Source organism: Eleginops maclovinus, chromosome 23, assembly GCF_036324505.1.
Source record: "Eleginops maclovinus isolate JMC-PN-2008 ecotype Puerto Natales chromosome 23, JC_Emac_rtc_rv5, whole genome shotgun sequence".
NCBI lineage: Eukaryota > Metazoa > Chordata > Actinopteri > Perciformes > Eleginopidae > Eleginops > Eleginops maclovinus.
Window position 1 is genome coordinate 5,258,434 of NC_086371.1, and position 13,052 is coordinate 5,271,485.

Here is a 13,052-nt window from a genome sequence, read left to right on the forward strand (position 1 = left end):
TTAAAGTAGCTCCACCTTTACCAGCTGTGATTAATGCATCAATCATCAAACTGCAGTTATTTAATAAATATGATTCTAAAATATGACATTACGCACAAGAAGTGTTTTTTGATGCTAATACTTTCATGCAGAGATTGGTCATTGCCAAGATAACATTAACTGATCTTCGGTCCTAATCAGGGAAGCTGTTGAGCAAGGCATTAAAGCTTTGGTAAGCAGCTCAGCTACACCACATATCTGACTGTACTGGACTGATCCCTGGTGTAAATCTGCAAAACTGGCTGACTTTAAAGCAGAGAGCTTGCAAAAGCCCAGCATGCATGCTCAGCAACGTGGGTAAATAACAGTGCACAAATGGAAAAAAGTAGTTATTTCTTTCTCCTTTGACACTTTATAAAAATAGATGCACCTGCTAAAGTGCTGAAAAGTTGCTGCCACAGGAAAGTGACGCTTTAGCTTTAAGTGTAATTTTAACACTTGATGTGTTTTGCACACCGTTTGCTAAAATTGCATTTGAGGACTATTCTGAATAATAGAGGTATAAAGAAAATTGTCTATCAAGCAGAACAGGCTTTGATTTTCAAATGATCTGCACGGGAGGCTCATACCATTTTCCGCCAAATCTTTCTATTATATTTGTCATCTGTTGCTCTGTGGCAGCATAAGAACAGAAATAAAATAAACTAATGTGTCCGGGGTGTGACATTGGGTTTTCATAAATGGGTAGCTTGCACTTGAACAATGTGGCACAGATGAAAAATAATATTTACTGGTTTGTTTTATAGCATGTGTTTTAGCATATTGATAATATCCAGTATATCAGAATGATGAAGTCTGATGCTTGGCAGGTCTGGTACATCATTTATGTAATGTGACATAATACGAACAGCACAGTGACCTTGAAGTGGACAAAACCTTCCAAATAGGAGTGTTTGTGTGCAGTGTCTGGCCGTGTTCACTGCACAGAAAATGGAAGTTTTGCCCTGCTGTCCTTCGTTCATTTGTACTGCTCTCACACTCAGGGGATGTGCAGTGCAACCACAGTGCATCACTGTTTGCTATTAAACTAATTAGGAGCTTAAGAGGTGTAAAAGGTGTAGTGGTGTTGGATATATTCAGCTCTAAAAAGCACCAATAAATACTTTTCTCTTTCTAAAGCCATGAATATTGGAATAAATAATGTCTCTTCAAGCTGCTCACACCATGTTTATGTTACTAAACTTAGAGCAGACACAATCATTGAGGGGTTACAAGATAAATCAGAGGGTTTGCAAGATGATAACCAGGGTGGGGAAGAAGCGAAGGAAAACATTACTAACTCTGTGTTGTTTTTAAACACAATTAAATATGTTGTGTGATAGAAACAGGGTGAATTTATTCAGCCTCTTATTGTGGGAATTGGATAATTGGATCTGTTGCTACAGCAGACTGTGATTAAGTAAAACAGGCGTGCGTTAAGGATAATATTAATGATAATGGTTGTTCAAGTGCATCTAAATGGCGGTCTTTTGTTTGGAGATTAGATCCTGTAACTATTTCCAACATCTACAGATATTTCATGATATTTTTTCTTAATATTTTAAAATGACGCTCCTTGTTCAGGATTTCTTTTGTCATAGTTTTTTTTTTAAGAAGTTATAGGCAATCATGTTGTTGTGAGAAACTTTGCAGACGGCATGGTTTGTAAAACAGATGCCCGAGGAAAGCGCTGGCTGCAAAAGGTTGAAATATCTTGAAGTGTGCCTTATGTTGTTGAAAATATATTCTCAGTGTTGTTTAGAAGTCATGAACTCTACTGTATCTGCTGTCTACTGAAAAACTGGATAAACTAAGTGTTCCCAGTGGACCGTATTCAGAATTTGTTCAATTATATTCCAAGCAAGCTGACTTTAATTAGAAAGCTGTAAATTGGAGAGTTATCAGCAATACGTCTGCATTAGTCTAAGCTGACTAGTAATAGTCATGTGGTAGAAGAGTATTTCTGAATTAAGGCCCTTGGCGGCAAATTCATGAAAAATGCCAGGAAAATGTATTGCATGTTTTAATTAGGTATTCCTATTTTCCAGACTTATAACCTACCAAACATGCATGACAGCTGATAGTAAATTACAATGTTTGCACGCAATTAACGGCCATGATGTAGTACGCAGTCGTGGTATCTGTAAGTCGAGCTCCACATTTCTGTTGTAATGCGCGTCCAGTGACTGCTGAATGAGACAGATAGGGGGTGGTATGGTATGGAGGACAGCGGCTGTGAGCTTGTCAAGACATGATGCATTGTTTGCACAGTGGGAAATAGGTAGTCTTCATTTGAAAGTCAATTCCAAAGCTTAGACGTGCTCCAGGGAATTTAAAACCATGAGCCAAAGTTATGATGGCACTCGGTGAGGGGGGTCCAGTGAAAACTTCCAGACTGTTCCTGTCTCCTGTGCTTTTCAGGCAAATATATACAACTATTTCTGAGGTGCTGTCTGTTAAATTAAAGATCGTTTAGACATCTTACTTTTCCGAAAATATATCTGTATTTGGCTTTGAACCTTTCATTGAGAAAAACCTTTCGAGTTGAAGCTCCAGTTTTACTTTAAAATTAGTTTGTGAATAAACAAAACATACAAATTATAACCCAGGGCGGGAATTAGGTTCGGTTACAGTTGCACCATGTTACAATAAAATAAATACATTAGTTTTAGTTTATTAGTTGATTGTACATTTAAGTAAATGTCCAATACAAGGCTGCATACACAGTTATCAAATGCACACTACACATTCTAAACACATCTGAGCTTTATTTGGGGATTAGCGTTTGGATTTATAACATATGATGTGAATGGGAGGGACAGAAGATAGCTTTTTGGTATTACAATACAATTGAACACTATCTGAGTTAGTTAGCTGTTAGTAGTAATATTTGCTATTGCGGTTTGCCTTTGACAAACTTTTGCCTTTACCGTCGCTTCTTGTTCCCATCTGTGTAGTTTTTAAATGTGCCAAAAAGCTCTATAATGGTTCACACAATGAAAAGAACAATTAGACTCCATGACAAGAAAATGAGATAACTAATGGCCTCAAAAAGTCTTTGTGCAGTCAAAAAGTAGAGCTTGCTGTTTAGGAACTGAAACCAGAGCTCCAAGGAAGAATACAAATGAGTCATTAGAAGTCGAACTGTAAAGTAGTATAAGTCATGACTAATCATAATGAGTCGAAAGCATGAGAAGCAGTACTTTGTGACACAGTAAAAGTTCTTAAAACTGTGCATATGTCTCTGTCTCTAACACAGCCTCCTGCAAAAGTTAGTCCATTAATAACACATTTAACTCTGGGACGCCGCAAAGAAGTTGATTGATTGCGCTTGCAGATATGTTAATGCACCTAGTGTGGCTCAAAGAGTGTGTTAGCAGAGAAGTGGAGCAGCAGCAGCTGCAGGCATGCTTCCTACCTGGATCTGGAGAGTTTAGAAATGCAGAATGAATATGATCACATTAAAAAAGCAATAAGGAAGAAGTTCAGTTCCCCATAGCCCAAAGCCACCATTATATATCTGCAGGGGTTGGTGAGACTGTCGATCATTAACAGAGTTTTAACGATTACTTTGTCAGGTTCAAATGTCTTTTGAATTTCTAGACTCGACTGTAGAATATAACTCCCTTATCAAGTCACTTTCAAGGCCTCCTGCCGGCAGCACAGGCAGACATACGATGGTGAGGGACTGGTAGTCGAGACCTTTCATCTACAAAGGTTAAAGGCTTTTGATCTGCAGGAAGAAAGGCCAAAGACCACGTCTGTTGTGTTGCATATAAACTGTATATTTGTTTCTTTGTAGATGTTTCCTTTGGTTCTTATTAGCTGGTTTGTTTGTCTCAGTTGTGCAAATGTTACTTTCTGTAAATTCAAACGCGACAATCTGGATGTGTTGTTGTTGCAGCAGGTTGGCTCACAATCATTTCTATACAGGTTGCCTTTGACAAAGAACATAGATTTCTAAATGTCAATGTTTCTGAAGGTTATGCAAAATGTCTGGAAAATGAATCTGGCAGATTCCATGCAAACCCTGCTGTTGATGTCTGTTCCTCTGATTGAAAGTTTATATTTTCATCATATCATACGTTCGAAAGGACCAAGTTCTTCATATCTTTTCAAGAAAAAACAAAATATAGGGATTGAATTTCAAAGCAGAAGATGTTCAGGGATCTGCAGGTGCCAGGCGGCTCAGGAAGGCAATAAAAGTCACAGGAATAACGTTTTAATGTTCCCTCTTCGTCTGGCACATCACAGCGCTCTGCCGGCATGACCTCCTGACCCGAGAGCATGCGGGCCCACCGAGCTGCCACAACAGCCATTGTTGTCTGACTCAGTGTCACTCCAGAAGAAAAGAAAGCAGGGTCACAGTCCTGCTGTCAGTCAAGCCTCCGCCGCAGGATGACGAGCAGGCACTGGTGGTTTGACACGGCTTAGAAAGTACAGCTCGGTGCTTGCGTGTGAAAATCAACAAGTCAACTTCGAGCGAAAATTATTTATAAAGCTCTTCCAACAAAGGGGGATTTTTCCGACATGCTGCTCAAAGAACTGAAGGCAGAATAAATGCTGATAAAGACGCGGGATACAAATAAGGAGGGAACAAACACATTCCAGATTGTGACAGTATGCCTGTGTGCATGTGTATTCTCAGTGTGTGTTTACACCCTGCGTCTGTCAATATGAAAGCACTGGCTAAAGCATATCCTCTATACTGCATTTATATGTCTTCTCTGTGTGTTTCCTGCTGTTTCTAGGTCACATTCGCTGTTCATGTTTTTCCCCACAAACACAGTCTTGTTTAATTCATGATTTGCAAAGGTCAAACTTTTTTTCTACAGTGCAATGAATTATTGAATATATGCACTTACATTAGGGTCAAAGAGTGAGTATTCTCTCTCCCGTTAGATAAATATATTTGGGCTACATCTTTGTGAGTGTGTGAGGAAACTGTTTAAGATGTAATCTCAGCACTACATCACAGTTGATGACTTAGACACTCAGACTAATTAATCCAAAGCCCTCACTCTAATCGCCTTAATATATTGGCTCTTTGTCTTCTTTATCTTGATTTTTTTTTTCATGACATCTACTTCCCGTTAATTGATTCAAAAGGAGATACTAATCTTCTCGCCGAGAGTGGGGCACGTATTGATAGCTTTAGTTTAAACCAGCGACAGTTTTGTGCTTCCCATTGTCTGCACTAATTACGGCCGACTTGATTCATTATCTTGGCCAACAGGTGTTGAAACCTCCAGGGTGTCGGAGAAGAGCGCTCACCTTTCCTGTTTTGTTTTGTTGACAGGAAAAGACCAATGAAGACAGCAGGATGGTGGTCGGCGGCAATTTTATTGTTGGGGCTCGCTGTGCTCGGCGCAGATGGGAGACCCAACAAGGAGGAATTCAGGTCGCCGCTCTATCGACCAGTCGTGAGATTCCGACACAAGGTATTGATCGCCGCCTTTTTTCATTTGCTTTCCGTAACAAGAGGACATTGTGCTTTTGCCAACTATGAAACTAATTACAGTGGCACTTTCTCCATCCATCAGATGACTCCCCTGAGTTTGTTGTTGTTTTTCTGCCCACTGAAAAATACTCCCATGAATCATTATCCTCCCTCTGTGCCAGGGGACCATCTTTTCAAAGACAGCATCAGATTTATATGAGCCACAGCTGGGCAAAAATAAAGACGCGGCCTGAATGATGCAAGGATGTTTGTTTGCCATTTAAGCTAAATGTTGAAAGTTAAAGATGGAGTTTAAGGCTTATTGAGTCTGCGATAGAGGGCAGGCCGCAAAACCAAAATCTGCTGCTCTTATCAAGTTATTCCTCTAACTAGTAGAAGAGTCCATTTTTTATCTGAATCGTTTCCAGAACACCAGAGTGGATCAATTAGGGCTGGACTGGGTTAGAAATTGACTGTTTTGGCAGCCCGGGACTTGATAAAAGCAAAGTGTTTTGTCTAGAGGCATTAGTTAGATTGTCCTCCTTCAGTACACATTTCCCATAAGCCCCCTTTGCAACTCTGCTCCCAAGAATACACTTCTCCTCTCTACCCAATCCAAGACAAAATGTACTGTAGCAGCGACAATAAAGAAGATGTGTTGCGTTTACTTTTACTTCAAGGCGACCTGTGATCTTCAGAATCACTTTTGAATTTCAGATTTGTTCCAGTCACGTCTGCACTGGAATGAAAGGCAGCGGTACTTTTTAAGGGAGGGTCATTTGAGAGGTGGTGAGATGGAGATGGAGATGGAGAGTGATACAGAGGAAAACAGATGGAGGAATTTCATTGGACCGTATCAGAGATGAGCGGGGGGGCCGGGACCGATGCAAAGCTGTCAAATCGACACCATGGTCAACCACGTTTTGACCTTTTGAACAAGATTTATACAGACAGTTGCTTCTTAACACGAAGACTGCAGATATCCGCTATGCAAGAGTTCTGCTTCTTTCAAGCTAGAGCTATCCTGGAAATAGTGTTTAGGGAGTGAAGAGATTTAAACTTCAATACCCCAAAATCCTATTGTATGATCTCGGTAAACTGCGGAGATAGCACTTCTGTCAGAGTGGGATGCTTTATACCAAAGGGGAAGGGGAGGCCAACCCTCGAAAGACAACTTCTGCCTGGACACCGTTGGATTTCTTAAAGGAACAGATCACCAGATCACTGTTTTTTAAACCTTATTTCTATGTACAGACTGGTATTGTAGTTGCATACTACATCTACAGATCCTACATACACTGGGGTCAGCAGAAGTATGGACACTAAGCTTTTCTATATTTCAGCGTTGGACAGTTTTATTTTTTGAAGTGGATGTTTTTTAGTTTGGTGGAAAAAGTATTATTTTCTTTAGCCTGTGTGGACACTTTCAGGTGTAGGACTTTGGGGATCGATAGTATCCTAGTACCATCATTTTATTTCAAGCTATGGTTAATCTTCACAGTCAGATGTGTCATAAAACCTAATTACTGTCATTTCAGTAGTGGTTAGAAACATCTTGGAAAAAACCTGTTCTCAGAGCTTATCTCAGAGGTAGTTTAAAAGACATTGAGACACACATATTAGCTGGCTCTCCTATGATCACAATTATCATTTCTTCCCCCCCTTGAAACCTTTCTTGCCTGTGCTTTTTGTCTCCTCACCTCCCTAACACTATGCTGGGTTTCCTTGCTTTCACATGATTATCAATTGTACTGCTTTTTATTGCAATGCATGTCATTTGAATGAAGGTACTCTATTTAAGTAGCTTCAGCTCGACCGAAGCTAAAGCTAATTAGAGAAGCGGTGTAAATACTGCTCTACCTTCCTATCAACCAATATATCATTTATCTTTTGTTGAAACTAACTAGGTTTGACTTTATTTCTTTTATTGGCCTGGTTTGGAAGCAAAGTGACTTTAATAATTAAAGTAATGTATGTCCACATTTAGTGGAGAATTTGATGAGAGCTACAAAAGTGATGTATGTGCTTTTCCACTCTAATGTAAGTGATGTGCCTGGCGCTGTGATAACATGGCAGAGGGATGTCATTAACACATTTGCATACTTTTACAATTCATCTTGAGAGAGGACACAGGTAAACTCCGCTCATCCCTCCACCTGTCCAAAAAAGGACTGTGGAAATGAAGAGCCTTTGGTGAAAAACGGCCACGTTGCAAGCCATTTTCTCCAAAATAAGTCATCAGCCTTTATCTTTTCTTTGAGGAGTCTCATTTCTTTATTCTCGTCTAGATTTTAGAGACGCAGTTGTTTCAAAATGAAATATCCACAGATTGTTGAACAGCAATAACACGTTTTAAATGATGGCTTGCGGCTCAGAAGTAACATTTTGTTGGTACTCCCTCTGTCAATTTACAAACAAACAAGCAATTAAAAGCTTCTTTGAATCAAATGTGCATCAAAAAAACTGGACTAGTGCAGAAACAATGATACTTCTTCTATTATATTTTATAATCTGCACATACCGGAATAAGTGCTGGATGTCCTCTGAGCTCTGAAGCTGTGATACACAGTGGCCGTGTTAATGCTATGCGCTCTCCTTTGCTTTGAAGGACAGCGTTTGACAAGGTTAACAGGATGGGATACAACCTTTTTATGGGCTTTCCTCACAAAGACTTCAATCAGCTGGAGGCATTCGGCCATAAACAGCCTGTCACGTGCTCTTCCCATAATTCCCATGGTATTGTTTCAGAAATTCACTGTGAAATCCTCCACATGGGGTCAGGAATAGGACGCAGATCCTGGCCACCAGCATCCAGTCCTAATTATGTTTCCTCGTAATGGGAGAGATTTTATTTTATACAGTCTTATTTCTCTGACATCAAGCTGTTATGTCAGGTCAAACAAAATGGAGGCAAGGACAACTGTGTGAAAAGCCCCGTTCATCCAGCACTGGCTTGGCCTCATGGCAAATCTAGATTAACAGGGGATAAGCAGAGAGAGAGGGAGAGAGGGAGAGAGTGGGAGGGGGTAGGGCAAATGAGGTTGAGATAAACAGACAGGGTTGCAATTGGGAGAAACAACTGAAATAAATCATAAAATCCAACATGGCTTGATTTACAGTAGCTTAGCAAAGACAATGTTTTCCTCACATGTGACTTCTGTATTATATCCACCCTCCTCCCTCTCAGCTGGTCAGCTTTAGCCCCAACCCTTGTCACTCATTTTGATGAGCTGTCTACTTTCAAATGGCAGCCAGCCTGAGGTGGAGGTAACCAGCTTCTGTAAAGTCTCCACAGGGGCCGAGGAAGCAGACGCTGTGTGGAGCCAATCTGATATAACAATAACAAGATGTCCATGTCCGTGCAGCTGTTAAACCCGGAGTGTTTTTCCACGAGTCTGTTCAGCTGTTCATTGGCTGGGGCCTTTACTGTAGGAAACTCTGCCAAGGAGGTTAAGTTGTTGTGTACTGTTGGGTTTTTTGTTGATCTGTTTGTCGGCAGGATGTACTAAAAACTACTGCTTTCATGAGACTTGGTAGAATGGTGTAGCAGGGGAACCTAGAAGAATTTTAGACCGGATCTGAGTCACTCTGCAGATACAGACATTGTTTTTCACACTCGTTAACCGGGTGAGATGTCTGTGCCCTTCTAGTTGTTATTGATATGATGAACTTTTGTCAGTAGGATGTTTCCACTGGTGAAGAAGTTGGATGGTTAAAAAACTCCAATTGGATAAATGTGCAGGATGCTAAAGGGCATAGAGAAGAAAAAGGAAAGGGAGTCTTCAGATTGATGTTTTTTTCCAACTGATGCAATTCCTCTGTACAAGAAGTCACATATCTGTTCTAACAAGGCCCCTAAGCTGTTGTAAAATCACTCCAAATGCGACCTGAATGTGCTAATGGTTTACTAAAAAATGGGTGCTACACATACCTGGCAAGTTTTCATAAAATAAACCCACAGCAAGAAGACATTTTATCATTCATTGATAATAAGTGATCATTCTTTCACCAAGCAGTGTTGTTCTTCAGCCACATAGCAAACTGGTTGCCAAGCAAAACACGGGCGCTGTTGAGCCTCATTAAAGATTAACATTTATCTGAATGTCCTCATGAATTGTACACTTGTTGAAGTACATTTTAAGCACTCTTCTTCACTGGTACACAGGTTGTCGTCTCTGGACAGGTGCAGGCTCTGTGTTATTTGTAATAGGAGAAAAGAAAAAGGCAGATATAAGGTATAACAAAATATATATCTACCATCAGCAACTACACAGTAATTCTCACTACAACTCCAATGAAGCAATACGACACAGTAAGTTCTCTGCTTTTCAAATAGAAATCCCTGTCGGCTCTCTTTACTTCTTCTCTCATTAATTTCAGATTTTGTCTCCTTGGTTTCTACATGTAAAATACAGTTGTAGGGGCATACAACTAATGATCTGTTGACCTTTACACATCCAGACTTGAATAATCGCATAGCCCATCAGCTAAAAAAAAAATTGAGAATCAAATCATGACCCCAACATCAACAATTTGATTTGGTGAAATATGACACCTCTACCAGATCTGAGATAAAGGATAAATTCACACCTTGCTGATGGGACGCTGTAATGTAAATTTTACTCTCTTGTCACACAGGTACGAAGCAATTTGCAGTCGTTTCAAGTTGAAGTGTACTTGGAAGTTGATGGTGTGGAGGAGTGAGGGGTGTGAGAACTGAATTAGAGGAAAAGGAGGGGTTGAGAGATAAAGCCAGAGAGCGAGAGAAAGAAGCTGAGAGGAAAATGTGGGCGGTCAGCCAACTAGCTGTGACAGGTGCAGATGAACCGTGGGTTGTACAGCTGGGTGCTTCGTCGTCCCCAGAGTCTCTGGGCAGCAGAGACAGGCCTGCCGGCAGCCCTGGGGAAATCATTCTCTTCAAACAAATGAAGTGTGAACACTCTCTGCCATATGCAAATAAGCACCATTTGATATCTTCCCTACCTGTACTGCAATTCTAAATGTCAAACCCTTTCGGAGGGCTGGGGGGGGGGATTTGAAGAATGTCACACAGCCACAGGTGTTTCTGTAATTGTGCTACTGGGTTGTTGGTCAACAGTGTTTTGTTTAATATTCAGAAGGGTGATGAGATGTGTGTTGACTTGATAATAGTTTTCTTTTAGTTTCATAGATTTATTTGGACTTTTTCTGAACTTACTTTTAAATCAAAACAAATCGAGTGAGCGGATCGTACGGCTGGTTTTACAAATGAAGGGAGAGCAGGCGATAACCAAACATTTTGTTTGTATTGATTGACAGAAATCAATTTAACGTAACCAATGTACTGTGAGATAACATATTATGTTTGTGTTTTTAAATTATAAAAGAAAGGCTTTAGGATTTTTTTTGACATTTTATGGTTTGATCAATCAATTATATTGCAGGTATATTTATACAATCACCCAATCTTGTACTGATTAGATAACAAAATACAACAAATATCAGCCCGTCAGACTCAGTACAGTATATACAATGACAAAAAGGACCATATCCCTGATAAGGATACACAAAATAGGAAGAGCTAAATTAGTCTTGGAGTGGAAAAATCCATACATACTTTTGTCAAATCACTCTTATCTTTGGGAGATAAATACACAGTTTGCATATTCTCTGCTGAAACCCAGGGATTGGGTAATCAGCTATTTTCAGTAGGCAGTCAGGGACCACTGTTCATATTGACTGTAGCCCTGTTGCATAATGCATGTACTTCATAACGGCACCTTGCTCGAGATAGTCGGAATTTTCTGTACAAGAACCAGAAGCATGAGCAATGCAGATTTCACTGTAGAGAAATCAAATATTAATGCCTCTTTCTTTCGTATTCATGGTTCTGTGGGGAGCAGCTACTCGGAATAGCCTTCCTGATAACAGCATCTTCTACGACCGTAATCACTATGCATGCTCTAAATGCCGCTGATTTTATGGCGCTCCTTCTCAAAGGGTCATGGTTATTTGCTCTTCTTTGCATGTCTCCCTACGCTATGAAATATATTTTCAATGAGTCCACTTTTTCTTTTTTTTTTCTTAAACACAGATCAGGGATGTTTTGGTTTGCTGTGAGTGAGGAATATTTGAACTGCAAATATGATCAAATGGTGCAAACGACTTTGAACGCCATATATGGACATCCAATCTCAGAAAAAACTAAAGAAATATATTCAAAAAAGAATAAATGAATGTTGAAATGTTGGACAAAAGAACATCCTTGAAATGAGATAAAACTTCTCATTTAAGTTAGAAAATAGATTATTAAGAAATGATTAAATATCCTTGAATATACTAAAATATGCTGCCTTTAGCTGGAAATTAAATACTCATAATGAATACTCATTTTGCCCTCATTTCCTTCAGAAATGAATCAGTATACATCCTAATGTTAATTTTTTCTTCTGATTTCTGGTTTGGTATGCATTATGTAAAGCCTTTTAAAGAGGGTTTGTGTATGAAATGTGCTATACAAAGACCTGCCTTGCTTTAATCCTCCAAATATCAAAGAGGTGATGTGACAATGGGAAAGGTTTATCATTGTGTATGTAAGTGATGCAAATACCACTTAATATAACGGCACGTTAATCTCAGATTTATGCGTGCATAAATGGCCATTCAAACAGACTACACTACAATGTGTCAGACAAGTTTTTGCATTCAGAGTGAGATCATTGGAGCTTAACGTCACGACGGCACAGACACATGATCTCACTTGAACACTGAGCTGTTTAATACAATTTCTGTGGTAAAGCACCAAGAGTTTGCCCCTGATTTAAATGAAAACATGTTGATGCTGTAATCGTGTCATTTATTATAACCGTTAACTCTTGTCCTTTCTCTTTTCATGTTCGCTCCTGCAGGATGGGATCCCTGAGAGCTTGAGGATAAAGGGTGAGTTTCCATTTCTCATTGCTTGCTCTTCCTTCGTCTCTTACGACATGCAATTTACTCAAGCAGCATTGCACATGAGACAGGTTAGGTGTGTGATGGGGGGCCACAGTATGACTCAAGCACATCTGCTGTAGGATCCTTTGGACTACCTGTGGTGTAAAGCAGGGGTGTCCAACCTTTTTTGAACCAAGATCTACTTTTAAAGTTGATAGTGTGTCGAGATCTACCAAGCCATATCGAAAGCCATAGTGTAGCCACAATTAATTGTGCACCTATATAATAACACACAAAGATGGTGAAAAGATCAAGTTTTAACAATAATAATACATTTATTGAAGTACATGTACATCGTGCAAAGAGTAAGCACAAGTAGGCCTAGGACTGGCCCGTAACAACACAACAACATACAACCCAATTAATAAAATGCCTAATTCAAGTTGGAAAAGTGGTCCTCTACCTTAGTGGGACTTCTGACACTGAGAGGAGGAAGCTAGTCTCTCATAGTCCGGACAGTAGGAGCTGAGTGCCAGCCATAAGCAGGCCGCAAGGTGGTCATCAGTCATGGTGGATCTGTATTTTGACTTAATGGTTTTCATATGTGAAAAGGCAGACTCACACAAATATGTTGATCCAAAAAGTGCAACCAAATTCTTTGCAGTTTGTCTGAGGTTGGGGT

At 39.8% G+C, this 13,052-nt stretch overlaps 1 protein-coding gene across 3 annotated transcripts in view; it reads left to right on the forward strand.

The window, feature by feature from the left end:
- The window catches only part of fstl5 (follistatin-like 5), a 151,067-nt gene that overhangs the window by 17,777 nt on the left and 120,238 nt on the right, over positions 1 to 13,052 (forward strand). For all 3 annotated transcript variants that reach the window (XM_063875755.1, XM_063875754.1, XM_063875756.1), the window contains 2 exons: positions 5,318 to 5,459; positions 12,346 to 12,376. In XM_063875755.1, coding sequence (XP_063731825.1) covers positions 5,318 to 5,459; positions 12,346 to 12,376 — 173 coding nt within the window. The remainder of the gene's footprint in view (positions 1 to 5,317; positions 5,460 to 12,345; positions 12,377 to 13,052) is intronic.